This window comes from Notamacropus eugenii, chromosome 1 (assembly GCF_028372415.1).
Source record: "Notamacropus eugenii isolate mMacEug1 chromosome 1, mMacEug1.pri_v2, whole genome shotgun sequence".
Taxonomy (NCBI): Eukaryota; Metazoa; Chordata; class Mammalia; order Diprotodontia; family Macropodidae; genus Notamacropus; species Notamacropus eugenii.
Window position 1 is genome coordinate 49,495,096 of NC_092872.1, and position 14,105 is coordinate 49,509,200.

Genomic DNA, 14,105 nt, shown 5'->3' on the forward strand with positions numbered 1-14,105 from the left:
TAGGTGTTGCATTGATAACAGATTTATTAGACTACACTAGCATTGAAAACAGATTAGTTCCATAGACTAATGTTAGCATTAAGGTCAGCATGGCCATTGTGGTGGTAGAAGTTTTCTTCTCTTTTTAGTTATAGTTTTTGGAGGAACTATAATTTTGAAATTTCACAGTCAGATCCAGCTAACCCAAATTTCATTGTACTGTTTTCATGTTAGGAGAAAGTATGCTTATATTTTTAGATATACTGTCAGTTGTAGTTAAAGACCACAAATCTACAGAAATCGTGGATTCTGGTTCTTAAATATTTTTGTCACCTTTTTTAATAGAAAAAAATAAAAATATTCTTAAAGAATTTATTTATGTTGATATTTTTGGTTCCTTATTTGTGGCATTATTTAGAAAAATGTTGTTCAAATGTTTAGATATACTCTCTTATTACCTGATTGGTTGGAATTTCCTTCAACAGAGGATACCATGAATGTAGTTATGATGCAAAACAGTGGTCAGTCAAAGCCGGGTGCTCACATGTTCTCAGCAGAGAGTATAGGAATCACAAATGACTGGAACTGCCATGATCCAAACTCCACAAACAACATTACAAATAATAATGGGCAGCCTGGAAATGTAAGTATTTCTAAATGCATTTTCTGCAACTAGTAGAATTTCAACTGATTTGATTTTATGTTTTAATGTGTTAAAAGTAGAGAACATATATTTATGTCTACACATATACATTACATGTGTGTGCTTACATACATACAAATATACATGTAAGTATATGCTATGTGCATGGCTTGGTATGACCCCAGGAATACATCTTCCTGGCACAAACCATTGTTCTTCAGGATCATCTCGGTCTACTTATATGTATTTGGCCTTGGGCCTAGCAGTTTGACAGCCTCAGAAAACAGATGCTTGGAAGTCTCCTTGCATTTCCCTCTTAAGTGGTCATAAGGGCCCAGGGAGTGACAGAATTTTTGCAACTGGATTGTCTCTAACATCCTACTGTCTCAGATCTGTGGAACTGGAAGAGGAAAGAAATCTTAGGCAGAAGTACATATTGGTATATGCTGAAGGAACAGTTTTTTCCAACCTACTGAGCCTACTCAATCAATTGTTCTATTATCTAATTATCATTTATTAGCCAAACTCCATCATGTCACGTCTGTCTGTCTGTCTGTCTCTCTCTCTCTTTCTCTCTCTTTCTCTCGCGTGTGCACACACACTCTCTCTGTCTCTCACTCTCTCACTCACTCACTCATTCACTCGCTCACTCCAGGCTCTGCTTGTAAATCAGCTGGTGGCCAGTTCCTTATAGAAAAGATACATGTATAAATGCTGATTGTCAGAGGTAACTACTTTGTTTTCTTATGTGTACACACTCACAAATATATATGAGCTGAGGGGGCTAAGTTTGGTTAACAAAGGAAATTATATAATAGAAGCACATACATGCATATATATATATATATATATATATATACACACATACATACATACATACAGAACAATCTATTATTTCAGCTGTTGAGTGGAGAATGATGATGGAAACATCCTATCTTCACTGGCTAAGAATTCGGAATCCCTATTTTCAGTGCATGCAGGCTTAATTGAAACAGCATGTAACTAGAAGTTTATTCTTCAGGTATTCTCAGGTGTTTCTATGTACCCTACCTAGGTCCTAAATATTTTCAAAGATGATGGATGGTGTTTGCTGTCTTTATTTGGCAGGAAGGAGTGAGAGGAGGGTGTAAGAAAAATTGCATGGTGCTTTTCTGTATTTATCTAATTTTGATTTTGCCTATTCAGGTCTAGTTACACACAAATTTCATTTGTGAAAATTGCCATTAATAATAAATTAAATTGTTTGTGTATTGAAGGTTAACTTTAAAAAATGGACCATACAACAAACAAAATAGTTATCCTCTTTCAAGTGTCATTCCTTTGAAGTAGCTGTAATAATTATCTAAGATGTGGACATCAGCTGATGTATAGTAAAGGAGAGCCCACAGCAATATGTAGATCATTTGGATTTGAGAAGGAACTGGATAGTCTGAAATACTTTGGGTTTCTCTTTTAGCTTTTTTAGCTTCACTTCTACTTTAGCTGAAAGCTCTGAGATTTCCTTCACCGAATTCAAAGCTCATCATGTCATTATGTATCTTTCCCATGCCATCTTTGCCTCTGTGTCAGCTCAGTTAACCATCTGAACCATCTGTTGTCTTCCTTTCCAGTCTTCCGAGCAGGGCCATTCATTTTGAGATCATTAGGTGGCAGGGTTCAGATATGCAGGATTCCAGCAAGAAAAAGTTATTGGCCAGTTAATACATGAATCAGCTCTATAAATTAAATTCAATACATACTTAGGTACTGGGATCAACATTGAATCCTTTTGGTGATAACTTAAATTTTCCAAAGGGAAAATAACTTATTTTGCAATGGATTTTCTTAACACTGGTGCTAATTGAAAGTAATTTGAAGAACTAATCACAGTTATACTGCTTGCTGATATAAATACTAGTTTCTTTTTAACTTAAAAGCAGCCTCTTTCAAAATTAATAAAAAAGAAATTGATTAAAAACGTGCTCCTTGCTTTTTATTCTCTTCAGCTCAGCCATATAACACTTGAGGTGGATTTGATGGCCTGTCTTTAGAAGAAAAGAAACATGGGTATTAGCTACTGTCTTTAACAACGTAATTAAACTTGATTATGCTACAAGAGCAGACCAAAAAGATGTTAAAATTCAAACGTTAATAATATAGTTGTTTATATAAAAGAAGGTCTAAACAGTCCTGGTTTCTTTTCCCTTACTTGTGACTTTTTAAATGCTTTTTCTTAAGCAAGGGTGAAGGGTGAAGTTGCTTTAAGATGAACAAAATCTATCATTGATTTTTCTGATTAACTGAAGTTCAGTTAGTCAAAACCTCCAGTTAATTTTGTTCCTGTCCTTTGAGAAAAGCAAAGTGGCATGTGACAGTTTGTTTTATCAGGCATTTATCTTAAAAATCGACATCTAATCTGTAGTTAATACAGTTCCTTCTAAACTGGTCTAATCTATATATGCAGTGTTACAGTGGATATTGAGAGTTGTAACCGTAATACTTCATTTTTTTATTAATTTATTTTTAGAAATTATTTATAAACATCAAGAAGCAAGACCAATCTAATGTCTTCAGAATTGTTCAGATTTTTAAAGAGAATTGCAGCAGACAAAAATATTTATTAACAACTTTCCAATTGCTTCTTTTCTTCCCCCTTCTAGTTTGTTTATCCATTCACTTTTATACTTGTTTGTATATTTTTCTTCTTATATTGTTGTAATGAATATGTTATATTTTAGTTATTCTTTGCTGAGCATTTTCACCATTTTCTGTTTTTTCTACATATTCTGCATATTCGTAATTTTTTAGCTCACTGAAATTTTAAGTTATTGTCATAAATATTCAATGTCTATCACATTATTATGGTGCATAGCAAACCCTTAATACATGTTTGTTGAATTTATCAAGTCAGTTGGAAATTCAGTACACTAAATTTGTATAGCACTTTTATGATTTTCTCATTTCCAGTCCTTAGACACTGTAAGGTCATTTGCCATCAAAGGAAGATTTGGTTGGATTTAGCATACTGTGGCAGTACTAAGGCAGTAAGATACACTATTAGGATTAAAAATCTTTTTAAAGTGCATGAGTTGAAACAAAAAGTGTGCTCTGCTTGCCTCTTTTAACCAGAAAATTCAGTAAACTAGAATCTGTTTCTTTTTATATCCCCATTAATCAGGATTTTATCCGCATTTATTTTACTTCTTTAATTTTAGCTTTACTAAGTGGAAACATAGGCTCTCATATTTAGAAGACACTCAGGGAGTCTATTCTAATTTTCCTTCTGCCCAGGGTAAGAATCACTTCAGTAACATTCCTGCCTTAATTACTATTAGCATAGTAATACATAACTATACTTATGTAATTGATTTTTTTGGAACCTGACTTTAGAACTTTATACTTGCCCCTTTGAGAAGTTCATAGCTTTTAGCCCATCTTTTCAACCTACTGCACTAATTTTTAATCTTGATTCTATCACCTGTCGTATTAGCTGTCCCTCTCAGCTTTGTTTCACTAGCATACCCTTTGTGTCTTCATGCATATAGTCAATGAAATATTGAATAGAACAGGCTGAAGTATAGAGTCCCCACAAGTTGACAAGGATCCATTAATTAGATATAATTTTTCCACTCCTTATAAATTAATGTAACCATACTATCAACCAGCCCACAAAAGCTCATGAGAGATTTCAGTTTTCAGTAAGGCACCCCAGACATATGCTATATACCTTTGGCGTTCTCATGATCTGTTATTTTAGTAACTACCAAAAAAGACAATGTGATTAGTTGCCGTGTTTTCTTATTGAAAAGATATTGCAATTTTTACATCAGGCAGGTCATGTAGGGTCTAAAAGAGTAATGCAAACTTAATTTTAAAATCTTAAGTTACAGAAAAATAATCTTTGTGCTTAGAATGCTAAATTTCTATTTGATTTAGAGTTGTGTTACTGTTCTGATGATGCTAGGGTGTTATAACCCTATATTTACAGTATCTAAAGGTCTTAAGTTTTATTTTATCTTTTAGGTATCCCATTTTGAAAATTGCATTGAAAATGTAAATGTAGCCTGTTCAATTTTCTCTCTCTCCTATTTTTTTCTTATCTCCCACTAGCAGAGCTCAGACTTCTTACAACTCAAAACAATTTTAAGAACAAAAGTTATCAGTTCAGTATTAAGTGTTTTGAAATTTGAAAATGCCTAAGTAATTACAGTTTCTTTTTTTAAAATAGAATATATGGCCCATGATTATTAGAAACAATTAACTTAGATACATTTTAAACATATGCCCACCTTAATTGGGATTACAATACTTTAGGCATACGCTTTTGAGAAATATTTTTATAGAGAACATAATCTTTTAGATTAGCAGTTATGTTTCTTGTTCTTCCATATTACACATAAAGCACAAGGTATTACATTATTCTGAGGAGGGTTAAGGGAAGAGTAAGTAGAGTTTTGAGATGAAAATTTGAATGGTTTAGTTTTTTTCTTGAAACTTGTCTTCTTCTTAAGTGATGAAAATATTGACTGAAATCTCCCAAAAAGGAATTAATTGGGGTTATGATTACCAGACAAAAAACTGAACAGATATTAATTACATAAGAAAAATAAATTATGTAGTATAAACAATTTGACCCCATTTGTAAGGCAGTTTTCTTCTATGTTGTAAGAACCTTCCCTCTTCAGTTCCTGTCTTGTGCATATAAAACCTAACCTGTGCATGACATTTTAAAAAAAATTTACATTGAGTGCCATGTTTTACAAAACATTAGTCAAGTGGGGAAGGCCTGGGCAGATACGTTATGTGTTTTTTGTATTCTTCCTTAGATCTCCTGTTCCAATAGTCCAACAGTAACATCAAGCTCTGGTAGCAGTAGTTCCTTGTCTCCCATTGGACCCCTTTGTAGGCAAAGATCATTAGCAAATGGTGGTTTATGTTCAGAATCTACCACATCAGGCGTTTCTTCACCAACTTCTAGCTATCCAAAAGCACCAGGTTTTGAACGAGAGGATCAGGTATGTCAATAAAATGAACATTGACAATAAGTGAAGAAGACATGTTTTCTACTTTTTATTTTTTACTATAATAATTGCTTACATTTGATAACTTGCAAAATAATCAAACTTGATTTCAGTTTGTTGGTGTTCAAGCAAGTCTTGGTTTTGGTGATAAAAAGCTTAGCCTTGGGACCATACCCAACCTTTTCCAAATAAAAATTGAAATTTGCTTTTAGAAACAGTTTTCTATATAAATAGTAAAATGCCCCTCAAATTAACATAGTAAACTCATTTTCTATTAGTGATAACGTTGGAAAGATAATGGTATAGGTGAGCATTTGACCTCAGGTCAGATAACCTCTGTCTTTCTACAGTTTTGAGTTGTGGTTCTCTTATAATTGGGTGCCCAAAAGACTGTGGGATTGCATGTTGTCCTTAATAGAAATTATTCTAGTTATTTCCAAGGTCTGTTTTATGTTACTAAGCAAAGGGTTTGTTATAGTATCCTGTGATTCTTGATCTTTTTTGCATTATGAACTCCTTTGGCAAGTCTGATGAAGCCTACAAACCCCCTCTCAGAATAATGTTCTCAAGCGTATAAAATAAAATGCATAGGGTTGCAAAGAAATCAGTTATATTGAGATAGTTATCAGATTTTTTTGTAAGAAAGAAAGAAAAAGTTTATGGACTTTAAGTTGAGCCCCTAAACTAAGACTCTTTGCACATTTACATCTTTGTATTGTCTCTCTGCAACAGCTATTTACTCTCAACCCATCTATTGTCTTTTCTTCCAACTGTCAGAATGACCTCAATCATTTAGAGATCTATCTAGGTAACAGGGTTCAGATATTCAAGATTCTACTTTATATCTGCGTTCTCCTGCAGAATATACAATTCACATTTTCCTGTAGTACTGCTTTTAAGTAAAAAACATACAAAGTCTTGAAAAGTAGTTAAAGCTGAACATATAATAAAAAACAAAAATTTATGTTACTACAGTACGTTTAATATTTAGCTTTGGAAAATGTTGATTGTGACATGAGTTGTAAAAGAAGCTGAAAGTTAGTAAATTTCAGTTGACCTTTTTTTGAAAGGGGGAAGGCAGATATTCTGTTATGTGGAAAGTTTCATACCGGAATTCCTATTTTTTTTCCTATTTAAAAGGAGGAGAGAAAAGCAGTAGATATAATATCCACTGAGTAATGCTTTTTGAAATACCTGCATGTCACAGTATATGCAGTGGTGACACTTGTTAGAAACAGCCTAAGACTGTTCTCATAGAATTAATGTTAATCAAACACGTCATCTCACCTAAACAGTAACACAACTGTAAACTTTAATTATAAATCCAATTCAGAGTTGTTTCACTGAACACTTAAGAGTATTAGTATTTTTGTATCTTATTTCAGATTAGTTTATTTTCTAATTGTGATTTAGGGAAAATCACAGAATACTGTACAATCTTCAGTAGACTTTAGGTTGGGTGCATTTAATAATCTTTTTCAATCATAGAAGATAAAACTATCATTTAAATGATTGTAAAAGATTGGTAAGTGTACCCAACCAGAAGTCCATTGAAGATTTTAAAATAATACTTTTTATGACTAGAAGTAATTTGGAAGTTCTATCCTGGCCCATTCTTTTAGTAAGGTTAAATGTACATTTTCCCACTTCCTCAATTTTCCGAAGTTGGAGGGATTGGGTGAGGAAATAGGTATAGTACTAATTAGTTACTATTGCTAGTTAGTTAACCATACCTTAGGTGGCGTTGAGAAATTTAAATCCAGTGTACTAATAATAGAAGATGTGGCCAGTAGTCATGATATTAAAAGTTGTGAAAATAAGAATAAGGGTCTTTGTAGGTAGTTCCCGAAAAAGCATTTTGGCTTAATGGAACCAGAATATCATTTTTGGTGATAGAATTTTATATCATTTTAGGGGTCATTTTTAGAGGGTAGTGGTAAATTTATAATAGCTACTTACTATAAGCATGATGTTCTAAATAACATCTAGTTCTAGTCTTTTTGAGATGAGTTCTACCTGCCATCTTGGAAAAAATTGTAGCTAAAAATTGTTTTTCTCACATTCTTGAAAACCTTTGCTACTAGGAATACTTTAGTGAAAATTGGAGTTTCAGAATTTACATAAAAATTAATTCAGCTTTTAAAAAGCCAACAGTTTTGCCATGTAATGATAAGATTTAAGGGAATTGAACTTCATGATGATCCCTCACTGTCCCTTGTTTTCTCTTCTGCTCAGTTAATATCAACTTTTCCCACAGAAGAGAAATTAGAGCATATAGTTTGCTGTCAGTTACAAAGATGACCTTGTCTCCTTTTTCTTTAGCTAGGAAATTTTAGGAACAGTGTGGAAAGAGCATAATTTTGAATATTCTTATCTATTCTTAGTCACTTGGAATAATCATTAATTAGTTCATAATTTGACACATGATGAAAGAATCAGATTAATAGATTTGACAAAAGAACTTTTAGCTGTTCAAATGGTCACCATCTTTATTTAATCCTGAATCCTAGGGGTCAGTGGCACTGTTGGACTATTTCTGACTATTGTGCAAGTACAACTACACAAATTCCTGAATCTTTGGAGACCCTATCCTCTCTACCAACTCACTGGTTTTTTCCCCATTATGTGCCTGCCCTATATGAACATACTCTGTGTGTGTGTGTGTGTGTGTGTGTGTGTGTGTGTGTGTCCCCCTCAGTGTTTAGTGTAGTGCTCCCAAATCAATTCAATTAATATATATTTACTGTGTATAAGTTACAATGCTAGGTGTTGGGGGTATAATGATAAATATTTCACAGACTGTCTCCAGGGAACTAATAGAAATAGAAAATAGAAGGAAACATAACTATGACACAAGGGAGAAATAACTTTCACTTGCCATATATATCTGACATTTATATAGATAGATATTAAAGGTGTTATCTCCATTTTATAGAAGATGAAACAGAGGCTTAGAGATATTTTCTGACATTCCAAGAATCACACAGCTATTACATATTAGCATTGGGATTCAAACAATCATTTATCTGGAACTGGAAGACACTTAAAAGGTCATCTAGGTCAACCTCCTCATTTTACGTATAAAGAAGCTTAGACCCCTAGATTTGCCCAGGTCCCACAAGGTAGTTAGTGTCAGGGCAGGAATCCACACTCAGATCCCATGACTCCAACTGCACCATGGAGTCCCTCCCAGTACTGAGGCCTGATTCATTCCATGTCCAACACTTAGTTACTCTTCTCTGTCATCTCTCATACACTGCCTTACAAATTGTAAGCATTTCATATGAATAAATGCAAAAAGCTTAAGCAGAGGGACTTCACTGTGTATACAGTGTTCATGCAAGGTTGATACAGAAATAAATTTTAAAAAACAGGATGTTTTCCTCATGTTGATGAAGGGAATAAATAATAATGCCAACAAAAATCGTTACTATAGCTATTGATACGTCTTCCAATAGTATACTATTGTGTGTACTACTAGGATGTAGATCTTGTTGTAGTAATAAGAACTAGTGTGATCTGAATCTACTTCTTATTTTTTTTTGTCAGTTTAAAAATTCAACCATACAGAAAGATCAAAGACCTTACCAAGCCCAATTCACTTCTCCACCTACTTCATCACTATCCTGAGTGGATGGAGGCAGACAAGAAACATCCATTTTTGCAAAATACATCCATTTTACAAAGCTAAGAAGGAAGAAGAAAATAGTGGGAAATACACAAAAATAACTTTAGATAACAGAGGGGGACACTAGAGGCAAACCAAAACACAACACAAAATTTAATGGTGTGGCTGCTCATCAGTTACTTTTCTTGGTTTTTTCTTGGGGATGAGGAGGAAGGAGAATACAGACCCACTCTTCAGGGGTACAAAAACAGGTAAAAGATAAAAAGTAGGATGGCAGAATTCCCCTTAAAGTACTGTTCCACTTAAATGTTTATTTTTATGGCAAAGCAGTTGGTTCTAGGAATATGATTATATGCATCTGTACTATGTTTCTATAGACTCTGTAGTTCTGATATTGATGTTTTCCTTCATAGGAAGAGCAAGATGGTGGCTAGACCTCTACTTGGAGTAATTACTAACTAGTATGTCTTTTAGAACACCTCTCTGTCTTGATGAATTTTGATTCTTTTGAAATTGTTTTCAAGTAGCTTTATAAATATAGGTTGTTCATTCTCCCTTTTCCTAACTATTTCTATAACAACTATCCAGCATCATTCTGTGGGGGTATTGTGGTATATATCCATGTGACTAAAGTAAAAACATTTGAATTTAAGAAGACTGATGCATAGACCTAAATAATTATCTTGGCGTAGCTGTTTATTATTATTTTATACATCCAAAACTCACCTTGAGTCAGGAGTTATTGTAAATATATTCGAAGTCACTATCCTTAATTCGGTTTTACAACATAAGTGTTTCTGTGTTTCAGGCAAAGCAGAGAAATTTGCCTACTGAAAATAACCAGAAAATAAGTGAACAAGACAATAAACAGGTACAGTCAATGAGACCAGTATTTTAAATTTTTTATGTTTGTGAGTAGAGTAAGCTGCTTGTATTTTCCTAAAAGTATTGAAGATGCTCTAGGTTTTCCTTTATTATTCATCTTGCAACTTTGTAAACGCTCCATCAGTTTGTTGTGTAGTGCTTTTGTGGTTGTAGTCTTCCTATAAGAGACTTTTCGGTGTTAAATAGACTTTTCATGTTTTTATAAAATTTGTACTTTGGGGTGGTAAAAACAGGCTACAAAGAAAAACATCGCTTGTGAAATGAAACATTCTATAGAAATCTGTCAACTTTCCTAACCAGTCTCAAATGATTACACATTGTATTTCTTTATCTCTGACTACATCAGCAGTGTGCAGACTCTCTTATTTTCTTCTCTCAAGTCAATGGGACAAAGTATTTTATAAATCATAAATGAATTTTTTTCAGAATTATTCTGGTCTGAGTCCCATAAACACCTTTTGTCATATTTGTCATTAGTATTTTTAGTGTCTTAGTGAACCTCTTTTTCTTAGTAGCTATAAAGAAATGTGTATACGTTAGAATTTCTGTAGTAGATTCTTGTAAAACTGATACCTGTCAGAGATATTCACATTTAGAAGCAGTATATTTTCTGCCTCTTGACTAATGAGGTCAATTAATGATTATATTTATTATTCTTTGTTACGCAAAAAGCAAAACAAAATCAACTCAATTAGTCTGCTATGGAGATTCAGATGTAGCTCATCATAGATGCCTCAGGTTCTTCCCTACCTTCCTGTCCTCAAACCTATGAGGATAGCCACTTAGGACTTTTCCTTTAAACAGATGTCTGGAAATTTTTTCTGTTCAGGGATATTGATTTGGAAAAAATCAGCAAAGGGGATATAAGAGAAGAAAACTAAAGTACAAATCAGGTCAGTTATGTAGGAGTGGGCTTTTTTTTTTAAGAGAAGTGTATAAAACATTAAAATCTAGTGCTACAAATTAAGAACAAGGAATAATGTAAATTAAAGACAGCATTTAATAATATTTGTCAGGTCTACATATATCCAATTGATAGGGCTAGAGGAAGAAAAAAAGGGGGGAAAGTGAAAAATATGTAAAAGGAGGAGATACACAGAAATAGAAGTTCTAAAGTGGTTAAATTAGTTTTGTCTTATCCTGCTTTTCACTTGGGTTGAATTTTGTGAGAATTATTGCCTCGTTATTGTTTTTTGAAATGTCAGAGGATTAACCCCTCTTCACAATTCTGTAGCTGATATTTATCCTTAGATTTTTAGGAGCACTGTTTCAAATAGGCTAATCATAGCAGTACCTGAGGAAATTTATTTCCTGGACTACAGTTGTAGTGGCCCAAGTAACAGTACACCCCTGGACTGGATGAAACTGGACTGAAAACTGGATCTAGCCTGTGAATTAGAGGTTCTCCATTCTTCTCCTAAGGGAAGGAGCACAGGGAACATTAAAGAACCCTAAATTTCTGGATGGCAGAGACTGAAAGACTTACTGAATAGTTTTTGATGGTTTGATTGGCTTTATTTTAGTCCAGTTATTGGAGACTTTCAGCTCATTTTTCTATCACCTTTTTCTTGCCCTGAAAATAAGTGATAATGGATTCTCATATAGGCCTCTGTGTGAGATCCTGAGTATTAGCACAGTATGGTGATGGTCACCAAGGGCATATTGGTTCACTTTTAAATATCGGCTTTCTGGAAGCCTGAGCCAGATAGCTTTGTTTTAGAGGAGTGCTAAGAGGACTTCTCTTCAGACCCTTCTAATTCTTAGGTCATTAGGTAGTTGGTCTACCTGTTACTAAAGGAAATATTGAGGCTTCTTGGAAGAAACAGCCTTTCTTTTATAGCTGACCCATTAGTAGGTAATCATTGTTTCATTGTAGGCTAGGGTTTTCTGAATGACTTTCTCCAGAGTGACTTTCTTTTTTCATTCTAGGGCAAGCTAGTTTTAGGTGTCAGCAGGTTACAGTTGAGACTGCAAAAGACAGGGCTATGAATTATCAAACCCCAATCATGATAATAAACACTAATTCTGTTGCTAATTAATGTACCAGTTCCTCTATACTTTTCCATAGTTCAAGTTCGGGTGTGTGACTGCACTGGGGCTCAGAAAGACAGATATTCACTGCACTGTTTCCCAGATCCAAGATTCCTTTTCATTTATCCCTGTATTTCCAGCTTTGAACTTGTAATGAGCATGCAATACCTTTTAAAAATGGTGGGCTTGCTTAAATGAAAAAAGAAGTAATGTATTGTTTGGGACTGCTTTCAGGTTAGTTCTTAACTCTTAATAGTTGAAAGGAGGCTCTTTTCTAGTTTGAGACAGTATTAGATGGAATACATTAATCCTTCTATGAGAGAAGTAGTCTTAGCACACTCGGTGCTGCTAAATTATTTCTGTGGTCACCTTTTGAGAAGTAATTACTTAGAACATTTATTCTTCAAAGATATTCTACCTTTGTTGAATTGTCACAAATTTTTCCATTATTCCCACCATATTCTTAGAATAAAGTCAATCTCCCCTCTTATTAGTTGTGAAGAAGCATTGAACCATTTTTCTATTTAACAAAACAGGCACAAACATAAATCTCCTGATATTAGAGAAAGGAAGTTTAGCCACATGTCTTAGGTTATTAGATCTGTGTTTCCTTTGCAGGTTAGCACCCACAACTTGTCATATGCTGAGATTGTTCAGATGTGATAGAAGTTGATAGGGAAACTCCAAATTTAATTCATTAATAGTGATATAGTAATATATCTCTTTAGTGAATAAAGGCCTGCACTTTAATACTGTTGGTTATTTATAAGGTAAGGTACCACTTTAGTGCCTTGGAGAGGGGCATCTCTTTTACCCAGTAATACTTGCATGCTTGACAGTGAACTCTCTGGCACTATACCATGCAACCAGAGTCTTTCCACATTTTCTGTATAGATATAGATGTAGCAGGATTAGGAAATAGATGATTTATGATTTGGAGAGGAGGCATCATTATTTGCTATTGAAGGCATAATGAACAATATGTTAGGGGGATTTAAAAGACCATAGCTTGGGCAAGAAAATGCACTTGAATTCTACCATATCAGATAGTCTTAATTTATGGAACTAGACCAGATAATGGTTGACTTACTGACTCTAAGTTGGCTCAACTTATTAACAGTTGTTGGGGTTTTTTTTTTGTTTTTTTTTTTCCCTCACTGGGAGTGATTCTACAATTTCTCTATGGACCATTCTTTGGAAGGGAGATTTGGTATCATTATATCAGTTAAATGAGGATGATGGTAAATTTGGGGGAGTCATCAAGAAATGAGATGGATAATTGAACTCTTACTGAGAATCAAAAATATTAGTTGATCAGGAAAATGTACCTTTTGAAACTTAAAGCTGTAAAACATGGAGTTTAGGATACTTGTTGATAGTCTCCTTTGAAGGAAAGTTAATGAATTGTATCAAATTGGGCAACCTGCCCTTTGGTCAATTTCCTGAAAGGTCGCTTTTCTACTCTAACTTACATAGTCTTTTTAGGCAGAAAATGGTTCATTCTAATTCATAGCTATTCATACCACTTCTCTACAGTTTTGTTCATTTTAATTCTTGGTTAAACTTGCCCCACTCTTTTCAGTTGGGGTATGTCCCCTTCTTCATTCCTGCCTCAGTTTGCTTATTCAGTAAACTTATTAAACACCTGTAATGTGCAGAATTCCCTGCTAGGCACTAAGTACTCAGTTATTTTTTATTATTTAGTATTATGTGCAGGTTCTAACTTACAGAAGTCTCTGACACAAGAGCAAACCTGCAGCAAACTGCAGGTACTTCCTACTTATACTTTAAGTCTTCTCTATATACTGACCCTGAACTTCCAGCTCTCCAGACCTTTGGACCAGCCTTAGTCAAAATCTAACCACTTTGAATAACCAGGAGTCAGCTGAGCTTCAGGGAGCACAGTGACTCAGTCAAAGGACATTTTCTCGTTTAGGAA

The 14,105-nt window shown here is 34.0% G+C and overlaps 1 protein-coding gene across 9 annotated transcripts in view; it reads left to right on the forward strand.

Annotated features, from left to right (window-relative positions):
• Window positions 1-14,105, forward strand: part of UNKL (unk like zinc finger) — a 125,890-nt gene that overhangs the window by 64,572 nt on the left and 47,213 nt on the right. For 6 of the 9 annotated variants that reach the window (XM_072600334.1, XM_072600283.1, XM_072600293.1 and 3 more), the window contains 3 exons: window positions 465-622; window positions 5,428-5,616; window positions 10,059-10,121. In XM_072600334.1, the coding sequence (XP_072456435.1) occupies window positions 465-622; window positions 5,428-5,616; window positions 10,059-10,121 (410 nt within the window). Of the gene's footprint in view, window positions 1-464; window positions 623-5,427; window positions 5,617-5,655; window positions 9,712-10,058; window positions 10,122-14,105 lie in introns of those variants that run through there. The other 3 variants (XM_072600308.1, XM_072600325.1, XM_072600377.1) reach the window with 2 other exon arrangements.